This window comes from Labeo rohita, chromosome 1, assembly GCF_022985175.1.
Source record: "Labeo rohita strain BAU-BD-2019 chromosome 1, IGBB_LRoh.1.0, whole genome shotgun sequence".
NCBI classification, from domain to species: Eukaryota; Metazoa; Chordata; class Actinopteri; order Cypriniformes; family Cyprinidae; genus Labeo; species Labeo rohita.
This window is the reverse complement of record NC_066869.1, coordinates 14,594,228-14,605,586: the sequence shown is the minus strand read 5'-3', so window position 1 is coordinate 14,605,586 and position 11,359 is coordinate 14,594,228. Positions and strand designations below refer to the sequence as shown.

The following is an 11,359-nucleotide window of genomic DNA, read 5'->3' as shown; positions in this document are numbered from 1 at the left end:
CAAAAAGAGGCTCATTCAAAAAGAGTTTAGAGCTGGAAGTGTTGAATTCAATGGTCAGTCAATCATCAATCTTCATGGAACAATGAAACATATTTTTCAATAAATAAAAATAGCTTTAAAAAAAGACAAAAATGTTCCCAGCAGTGTGTTTACAGATAATCTCACCCCAGCCTCAACATTGGTAAAGAACAATCTGAAGAGAGGAATACAGCAAGCAGGTGAAGCCGCTAACTGAGATCCGCTAACCCCAAAACAAAAATGAGGTACTAGGACGCTCTCTAGTGGCTAATAAAGGAAACAGCAACAAATGAAACGTGCTTACAAAACTTGAAGTCCATCATTAGCTTCGCAATGCATTGAAAAGAAGCGATGTACGCGGAGAAATGAACAAAATAGTAAACCATTACACTCTAATTTTTACCTTTAGATTTATGACATTATCATTATTTTTGACAAATAGCTGGTAATTCAGTGCATGAGTTGATACGACAGTACTGTGTCAGTGCCTGAGGCTGTGATTCTACATCAGTCCATTTTCCACTGTGCAGGAGAATGACGACACTAAACCTTGACTTGACCTGACAGTAGAGTTTCATTTGAATTACTGAGAGAGAAAAACGAAAAATAAATAAATAAATAAATCTTCTGACTTGAATCTGATTATATATATATATATACAGGTGCATCTAAAAAATTTGAATATCATGAAAAAGAAATTAAAAAAATTAAACTTTCATATATTCTAGATTCATTACATATAAAGTAAAACATTTCAAAAGTTTTTTTGTTTTAATTTTGATGATTGATGACACTTAGGAGAGCTTCACAAGGAGTAGAATGAAGCTGGAGTCATCGCATCAAGAGTCACAACACTCGTCTTCAGGAAAAGCCACCAAGCCACTTCTGAAACAGAAACAACATCAGAAGCATCTTACCTGGGCTAAAGAGAAAATGAACTGGACTGTTGCTTAGTGGTCCAAAATCCTCTTTTCAGATAAAAGTAAATTTTGCATTTCATGTTGAAATCAAGGTCCCAGAGTCTGGAGGAAGACTGGAGAGGCACAGAATCCAAGCTGCTTGAAGTCCAGTGTGAAGTTTCTTAAGTCAGTGATGATTTAGGGTGCCATGACATCTGCTGGTGTTGGTCTACTGTATTTTATCAAGTGCAAAGTCAATGTAGCTGTCTGCCAGGAGATTATGGAGCATTTTATGCTTCCATCTGCTGACAAGCTTTATGGAGATGCTGATTTCCTTTTACAGCAGGACTTCAGCACCTGCCCACAGTGCAAAAACACTTCCAAGTGGTTTGCTGACCATGAGATTACTGTGCTTTACTGGCCAGCCAACATGCCTGACCTGAACCCCATTGAGCATCTATGGTATATTTTAATGAGAAAGATGAGAAACAGTCGATCCAACAATATACAGACAATCTGAAGGCTCAGTAGTACCACACTTCACTGATGCTGTAATTTGTGCTAACTAGGAGCAAGTGATTTGATGTAATATGTGCTGCCGACCAAGTATTAAGTGCATAAATTAACATACTTTAAAAAACTTGAACTTTTCTTTTTTTTTGCAAATCTGTTTTTTGATTGATCTTAGGAAATATTCTAATATTTTGAGATACTGGATTTTTGACTTTCATGAGCTGTAAGCTCTACTCATCAAAATTAAAACATATAAATATTTTACTTTACATGTAATGAATCTAGAATATATGAAAGTTTCAGTTTTTAAAATAAATTACAATAAAAAAATGAACTTTTTCATGATATTCTAATTTTTTGAGATGCACCTATATATGATTTTTTTTCAACTGATCCGAGGCTGTGTCCTCTGTGTCCTAATAACCTGTTAGTATAAAGACAGCAGTGAGGATAATCTGTCTGTGAAGTTAAGTCAGTACAGGTATTACCAGCTCAGCATCTTTACCGCTGTATTCATGAAGGGTTTCACACTTTGAATTCCTTTTCATTCAATTGCATTTTGCGAACATGATGGGGACGTTACTTTAGAATGTTCTCTGAACATTCTAAAACAAAAAGTAACATTAGATAAGTGTTAGATGAATATTCAACTAAAATGTGTTTTTTTAAAAACATGCACAATGTAATCTACATTTTTGTGCTAACATTTTGAGAATGAATGCACATTTTGTTAACGTTGCTGGAAGTACACTACCAGTCAAAAGTTTCTGAACAGTAAGATTTTAAGTCTCTTCTGCTCACCAAGCCTGCATTTATTTGATTTAAAGTACAGCAAAAGAAACTGTAAAATACTGAAGTATTTTTACTATTTAAAATAACTGTTTTCTATTTAAATATATTTTAAAATGTAATTTATTACTATTTATTAATATGTTGAAAACAGCTGAGTATCATTTTTTCAGGTTTCTTTGAAGAATAGAAAGTTTAGAAAAACAGCATTTATCTGAAATAGAAACCTTTTGTAACATTATTAATGTCTTTATCATCACTTCTGATCAATTTAAAGCATCCTTGCCAAATAAAAGTATTAATTTCTATAATTTCTTTCCCAAAAATTATACTGACTCCAAGCTTTTGAACGGTATAGTATAACGTTACAAAAGCTTTTTATTTCGGAAAAATCTTTGGATCTTTCTATTAATCAAAATATCCTGAAAAAAAAAAAAGAAGAATTTACTCAACTGTTTTAAATATTGATAATAATAATACAAATGTTTCCTGAACAGCAAATCAGCATATTAGAATGGCGTAATGATGCTAAAATTTCAGCTTTGATCAATAGAAAGCAGTTACTTTAAATAGTAAAAATATTTCACAATTTTACAGTTTGTGCTGTACTTTGGATCAAATAAATTCAAGCTTGATGAGACTTGGAGAAAAACAAAAACATTAAAAATCTTACTGATCAAAAACTTTTGACTGGTAGTGCATGTCTGTTTTGAACTTTAAGAGATCTTTGCCAGAACGTTCTGCCAAAATTCTAAGAGCGATCCCTATTAGCTTGTTATGCATTGTACAAAACAAACCTGAATGTTCTTAAGGCTACCTTACCTAAAACATTCAGCTCTCAAGGTTCTGCTGAACGAGTGCAGTTTAGCAAGTCATCTGAATGCAGCTTAACCTAATCGTCAACAAGCACTAATCTGGAGTCCTACGTTACGGTCTGCTGACGCATATCTCTCTGAGGGTGTGTGCGAGGCCTCAGGTTTTGTAGGTGCTAGTAGAATTGCATATCTCTAATTACATTTTACCTCTCAGATCCCATATTCACTGTACTGGTTACTAGCTAAACATTCTACCTACTAGCACCTACATATAATGAAAGGAGAGGTGAGGAGACTCTGTAATACTCTGATGGCTCACTGCACCACTGGACAGGATTATCTGAAGGCTACTTAAAGAGACACTCTCTCGCACACACACACACACTAATGACACGTATGACCTGAAGCAATGGGATCTTTATTACATAAGACTCCCTCAAGACATTACACGTGGACACACACCTGGCTGTGAGTGAGTGTGTAGCCTGTCAGTTGTCTATGACAGTGAGAGGTCTAACTGGAGATCTTTAGGATAGAAGTTTGACCGTTTGGATCATGATGAGAGCGAAGCATGATTGCTGAAGAGTTTGCTGTGGTTTATTTATAGGCTCTGCATCAGCAGCAGTCACAATGCTGCAAATGATGCCCTTCAGAGAGAAAGATGCATGTGACAAGTGAGGATGGACTACAGCGGTCCAGTGAGGTCTAGATTCAATCAGACGTGAATTTCACCCTCTACTGAACGCGGAGGAAACCGCGCAGCAACAGCTCGCACGACAACAGGAGATTTAACGCTGTCACAAAGAGGCTGAAAGACGGAAGAAGCGGCGAAATCGAGAATTAAGGATGCTCTCTTACAGATGTAGTGTGTGGGTGTGAAGCTGTCTGTCGCACATCAGCTGGTTTTCTGTCACTGGTTTTCAACTATTGAGCACCGAGAAAACGCGCGGCGTTCGTTTGCGATGTCACTGCAGGAGTTTGTGTTTTTCAGGATAATTCCCACACGATAAGAAGAGATTTGGATTGTGGGAATGCGTGCAGAAACTCTCCTGCACTAATACATACACATCGACTAGTGCTTCAAGGCTTTATCTACAATACAATCTGAGCTCATAAGGTGAGTTACACTATTTGATGTGGTTTATACAACTGTTTTGTTTGCAGATCTATTATTTAAGCCTTGTTTTGCTGTCTTTAAATAACTCCGATTTAAACACGACTGCTTGTGTTTATGTGTGCGTGTGTTTCTGGCTCCTGGTTCTTTATATAAATTGCGTGCAGATCCATCTAGGCCAGCCCACGCGCGCCTCTGGTTGCCATAGCAACTGTCGGGGGTTTATAAGGGGTAGAGGATGCGAGACAAACGCATCCTTACACTCGGCTTTTACAAATCGGCGGCAGAGGATGAGCAAATGCAGCTGCAAAACGTAGTAGCCTAACCATATTAACCATGTAACCATGTATCTAAATCACACAAGCAGATATAACAAAATCATAAAAGTGAAACGTTCTAAAGTTCCATTCTTTTCTTTTCACAAAATGTATTTAGCAACATTCCAAACCAGAGAAGCTGCTGTTGCTATGGAAATGGAACTTACAGCAAGACGTCTGCCAACCTACACTCTGTAAAATTGTAATGCACACTTATTTTATAGTTATAATCAGTGTAGTATTATGTTGTATACTGTCGCTTTTAATTTGATTTGATGCACAATTTGCAAGGCTTTATGCTGTAAGTACTAAATAAAGAATACAAAGAAGTGTACAGGTTTGTGCTATGTTTTTTCTTAACTTACCTGTTGTTAAGTATATAGTGGCATAGATTCTCGAACGAGAAGAAAGTTAGTTATATCATTATTGGACAAACTGATTAATCCAGGTGATCAGTTTGTCCAATAATGGCAGACAGGAAACAAAGGAGCTGGCTGAAGTTCAGGAAGTAGTGCAGCTGTGCATAAAGCCAATTGGATGGACCTTTCTCACATTTCCGGGTTTCTCATAGCGGAAGTCGTCATAGTTGGACTGTGCAAATTAACAAAATACCAATGAAATGAAGAAACCTCTTTTAAAAACTCGATTAATCAGTTTTAAATATCGTGAGTTGTGAATATTAGGCTGTGCCATTGTTAATACGGTAGGCTAACAGCCTTGTTTTCATCCGCGTTAAGTTCCAATATGGCGTCTATCTAATTAAAGACTATCCACCTATTTTTCAGGTAAGAGTGGGTGCGGCCATTTGAACATTTTATCTAATTTAGCTTAACTGGCATCCAGCTATTTATAGCTGTACAAAACAGCTCATTTTGCTGCTTGATATTGCAAATTGGTGTGTCTTACCATATTATTTTAATGTGTTATATTAATTATAACACATTTTGTAGTGCAAACAGTCTTACCATTTACTAGACATTGTTATTTCCCTTATTATTTCCCTGTAGTGGCTAATGAACCAGAAGTCTCGCCCAGAGGCTTACTTTTGTGTTAAAGAATAAGGTGGATAGATATACAAAGATGGTTGAAATCCTAATAGTTGTATGAATGGGAGAAACTGCAATGCACAATATAGTGGAATAGTCCCGCCTTCTGAATAAAACAGCCAATCTCCGATTCCCATAGAAACCTAAAACTCACTCTTATGATTGCACATGCACATTGGCTGGTCTAAGCTGACATAAAAGCTTTTTTAACATCATTTGAGCATTTGAAACAACATTCATGAGGCAGTGCATTTCAGATTTTGTTTTGTTATTTAGATAGGACTTGGTCTTGGATGAGCTGCCCAGAGGCATTGCAAATATGGCTGCCAAGTGAACAGACGTTCCTTGAAAGGGACTTTGATTAAGGTCGAGAAGAGGTGTCGTTGCGAATGTCATTTCATAGTGACCTGTTGTGATTCATCTCTGAGCCAGTCGGTCTGGTTAATATCTTTTTAATGAAAAAAGATTGTGAAATCCTTAAGCCCAAAGTATATGTTTTTGTATGCGTAAGCTAGCATATGCATACTGTTGAGAGCTATAGCCTTTCAAAGTGTACTTCATTTGATAGCATACACAACTCTAGTGTTGCCAGATTGGAAATGTCCAAGTATCATACCAGAAGCTCAAAATTATTGTATTTAGAAGAAAATGATCATATTCAAGTCAAATGTACAGAATACAGCTATTTGTCTAGACAAACAAATTTTTGACATGACCTGCAAATTACCTCAATAGATAAATAATTAGCCTTAGTTGAAAGTTCCAAACTCCACCTCTGAGTCGCTGTCATCGTAAGCCTGCGTGTTGCCAAATGTTGAGGGGGTCCTTTCGCGGTACACATTTGATGCCGTCATGGACCACAACATAGTGCTCGTTGGCTTAAAAGCAGGGCTCGGTTGATGTAAGATTCACTGCTAGATCATTGGGTATAGAAGCACTATGATTACAATGACCATCATTTGAAGTGTCACAAAATTCTTAAAATATTGTACATTATGGGATTTTTATTATTGATTGTACATCGTACAAAGGTCAAAATTATCATACAAATACGAAAATGATCATACACCTGGCAACACTGAACAAATCAGACAGCTGACACATGTGTTCTAGAAAGTTTGTCTGCATTACTTTTCTCCAGAAGGTATGACCGATAAATATCTTTGTAGTCTTTTGAACTAAAGTTCAGGAATTTTGTTTTCTACTGTGATAAAAATGGCCCAGGCCACTGCTGCCATCTTGTCGAACAAGTTATTAGTCCAAAACTAATTCAATGCACATATATGACCAGTGTATGCACATACTATACTGGTGGTGCACGTACAGTACGTGCATGCTATTCTGGTGACGGAATTTGCATCATGCACACTATACGCGTTAAAAACAAAATATACTTTTGAATTTACACAGAAAAACAAATGGAAAACAAACATTTTTTTGTTCTTTCTCTTACAGCCATGGCTCTGAAGCCCACCCTCGTCTTCATTCTCTTTCTGATTGGCTGCTGTGCTCTTGAGGACGCGCCCAAGATTGCGGCCCCGCCCCCTCCACATGGGTGTGGTGCTACAGTGGACCCGCCCTACAGAGTTTTGTGTGATCTGGAGTCCGTGTGGGGCGTGGTGCTGGAGGCCATAGCCTGTGGCGGTACCGTATCCGCTTTGATTCTGGCTGTAGTACTTTTAGCTAAGCTAAAAACAGTAACGGAACCGGAAAAGCGTTGTGGCGTTGGTCCTCTACTCCTCCTATTGGCTGGAACGATGGGTCTCTTCAGCCTATCGCTGGTCTTCCTGGTGGGGCGTGGCGAGGTGCTCTGCATGGTGCGGCGCGGGCTGTGGGGGGCACTGTTCGCGATGTGTTTCTCCTGTTTGCTGGTGCAGGGAGTGAGGCTGAAGAAGCTGGCTGGAGGAAGGCGGAGCCCAGCAGGGAGCTCTCTTGCTGGATTGGCGTTCGCACTCACTTTGGTTCAAGGTATAATTGCTGGAGAGTGGCTGCTGCTTACGGTGGTCCGTGAGGGACATGCAGCCTGCGATTACCTGCCTTTAGACTTTGTGTTGGTGTGTAGCTATGCTCTAGCTTTGTTGCTAGCAGCCAGCATGTTGTCATTGGCTGTGGTGTTATGTGGAGGGAGCAACAGAGAGGAGTCAAGCAGGATGAGGATGAAGTGGAGGTGCAACGCCGTCTGGCTTTTCCTCGCATGTCTGTCATCACTTCTTCTTTGGGTCGCCTGGCTCGGTCTCTATCTCTACGGCGATGCTGGCATCACGACTGTGGCGAAGGATTGGGATGAACCGGCGTTAGCCGTTGCGTTGGTGACCGAGGGTTGGGTGCTGTTGTTATTTCACGCGATCCCAGAAACGCACCTGTGCTTGCGTCAGTCTGGTCAGAGGAACGCAGAAACCAGCCAGAACTACTACGACACTCCTCAGCCTCAGACGGCACAAAGTTACCATGACGACGAGCGGCCAACCAATCCCAGAGCTCCGTTCACAGAGAGTCAGGCGTACACTGTAGAGGAGCACAGTGCAGGTAGGTTGTCACACAAAAAAACATGTGCAAGTGTAGTTTATGGTTCTAAAAATTAAACCTGAAAATAACCAGTAGGGAATGTTCTGTTTAGGTTATCTGTAGGTTGTTACAAAGACCTTCATGCAATGTTCTGTGAAGGTTAGTTTAAGATTATAAAGAAGCCTAAAAATAAGGGGTGTTTCCTCCAAGATGGCAAGGGAGGCAGTGCCTCAAAATACTGAATAAAATAATGTGTTGGACAAAAATAAAACTATGCAAATATTACAAAATATAAGACTACAAATGTATAAATCACTTGTTTTTCTAAAGAAACCGTGTCCAACAGCGACACCAGCAGGTAAAGTTACAGATGGAGTCTGCGGTGGGTGTGTTGGGGGGTAACTGAGAATAAATATGATTGGATATGACTGGTTATGATCGGCTGTGATTAGTTCATGCGATAAATCCTGAATTAACAATATAATGGAGTTAATGGGAATACTAATTTAAAAAAGTAAATAAAAAAACTCACACACTTACAACCACTTTGTTATGTTAAAATAAGATTTAAAATGACATTAAAACAAGTTTTAGTGAGTAATCAGCTTGGTGAAAATTAAAGTAAATCTCTGTATCTGAGACCAGTATTTACCAAGCTTTGATGACTGATGATAAAAGTTAACTACTAAAAATAGTATTTAAACATAAGTTCACAAATAAAATATATTGTTTAAATTGTTGCTGCTTCGAGCTATTTTTTTGGAATAAATGTAAAATGCATAAAAACAATGACTTGATGAGATTCAGATTTGGCTTTAATAGAATATTGATTACATTGGTAATGTAAAAATATAAAATATTCTGATAGTGTAAGTAATGTTTATTTAACCAAGAACATGTGACTGGAACATGAAGTTACATTTTATTGAAAAAAGAAAATAAATTTCAAAACATCACGTACACCACTGAGATCTGTTTAGCCAGATTAGAGTTATTATATACAGCTGAAATCATAAGAGATCATAAAAAAACATGTTATTTTTTATTTAGTACTGACCTGAATAAGATATTTCACATAAAAGATGTTTACATGTAGTCTACAAGAGAAAAAAAAATAGTTACATTTATAAAAATGACCCTGTTCAAAAGTTTACATCCCCTTAATTCTTAATACTGTGTTACCTGAATTGATCTACAGCTGTTTTTTCAAGTGCAGAAAGAGCCAGGGGTGAAAACTTTTGAACAGAATGAAGATGTGTACATTTTTCTTATTTTGTCTGAATATAATATTTTTTTTCATTTAGTGCTGCCCTTCAGAAGCTACAACAGATACTTACATGTTTCCCAGAAGACAAAATAAGTTCTATTTACCCTTTAATTCCAAACATTTTTCACCCCCCGGCTCTTAATGGATTGTGTTTTCTTCTGAAGCATCAGTGTTTGAACCTTCTGTAATAGTTGCATATGAGTCCCTCAGTTGTCCTCAGTGTGAAAAGATGGATCTCAAAATCATACAGTCATTGTTGGAAAGGGTTCAAAAACACAGAAATGCTAAAAAACTAAAGAATTTGTGGAACCTGAAAGAATTTTCTGAAGAACAGCAGACAGTTTAACAGTTCAGGACAAACAAGGGACTCATGAATAATGATCACTAAACAAAAAACACATCTGTGGATCATTCAGGTAACAACACAGCATTAAGAATCAAGTGTATGTAAACTTTTGAACAGAGTTTTTATAAATTCAACTATTATTTTCTCTTGTGGACTATATGTAAACATATTTTATGTGAAATATCTTATTCAGGTCAGTATTAAATAAAAAATAGCATGTATTTTGTATGATCCCTCTTATTTTGGTAAAATAATTAACATTTAGCAGATTCTGCAAGGTGTATGTAAACTTTTGACTTCAACTGTACAATTTTATACAATTATATAAAATTAGTTTTCCTTTGTTTTACATAATAACATGCAATACATTATATATATTGTCCTGTTTTTATTTGCAGTTCTACAGACTGGAGGTTATCACAACGGGTTAATACGTCCCGCTGTCCCATTCCGGAGTCACGTTTACCAGCCCACTGAGATGGCCCTGCTCATGAACGCAGGCCAAGTGAGTAATAATATTATACATTACCTTTAATGCTTTAATGACTACGTATCACACACAATTCACCTCACGCTTTATGTTCCAGATCCCAACCGCCCCTCCAAACTTCACGGGGAGGCATCTGTGGTGAGAACAGTTACCAAGGCAATAACGTCCTCTTCTGCCCCCAGAAAGGATTGACTTCGGGTGATTCACAGGGTCAAAAGGCACTTTATTAAGGTTCCATGTTAATCATTTGGAAATGCTCCTCTAATAAAAGAGCTGATTTGAGTTTACGGACATTTTCAACATGGGAGCAGGCTAATTTTGCACATGTTCTATTAAGTGCTTAATACAAAATAAAGGACGTGCTACATATTCAATATCACTCTGGTGACGTCTGTTTAGATTACAGACAAATCATACTGATGAGGACCTGTAAGAATTTACATAAACAAAGATGTGTGAAAGGAGAGGGAGTGTTAAAGTCAACATGAAACGCTGGTAACAGACCCATTTACTTACATAACGTGATGCATTTCTCAGTGTGAGAGAATAATTGTCATTGATTCATTTATTCAATGTGAATTGATTGAGTTTTTTGGACAGTAGGGAAGAAAAAAGCTTATTATTTCAACGGCCAATTTACAAAGAAACACGCACAGATGAACTGAACATAAATGTGCACTAAGGAAGTAAAAAGAGTCTGTTATTGTCATGTTGACTTTAAAGAAAGATTGTGTGAGATTACTTTATTTTCTAGCCTTAGAAAATCTTCTGCCTGCATTCCACTTTAAATATATAATCAAAATCGATCACTTTAAAAAACTTATTAAAATATATTTAATTTATTTAAATTGTTTTGTATTAAATTGTTAAATTGACATCTACTTTTAACCTTTTTTTTAATTCGATCTTTCAGTTTTTGTTTTGATATCACGTTTGATGTTTTTTCCAAACTTTGCACGCTTGGTTGTCAGTCTTTATGATGCAGTTGATGGTATTCATCTATAAATTCAATGCCGTGTTTGATCTTGTAAGGCAATACTGTGTAATAAACGTGTCTGGAAGCTGCTGTGACGGTGCTGCAGTCTCACACAATGAGACATTTCAACAGGGTCAGTGGAAACGGCTGAAATCGTTATTTATTCTGCTCGTGATGTTCGGATATATCGCACAGAATCGTTGTATTTTTCCCTATACTTGATGTCTATATTTGAAACAAAATCTAATAAACATTCCTACAGTG

General features: G+C 37.3%; 1 protein-coding gene across 1 annotated transcript; it reads left to right on the top strand.

Moving 5' to 3' along the window:
- Positions 1 to 3,419: 3,419 nt before the first annotated feature.
- Positions 3,420 to 11,351, top strand: gprc5bb (G protein-coupled receptor, class C, group 5, member Bb). The gene is made up of 4 exons (XM_051121686.1): positions 3,420 to 4,151; positions 6,967 to 8,037; positions 10,028 to 10,134; positions 10,217 to 11,351. The coding sequence occupies exons 2-4, from the start codon at positions 6,969 to 6,971 to the stop codon at positions 10,259 to 10,261; spliced, it is 1,221 nt and encodes a 406-aa protein (XP_050977643.1). The 5' UTR covers positions 3,420 to 4,151; positions 6,967 to 6,968; the 3' UTR covers positions 10,262 to 11,351.
- Positions 11,352 to 11,359: the final 8 nt, after the last annotated feature.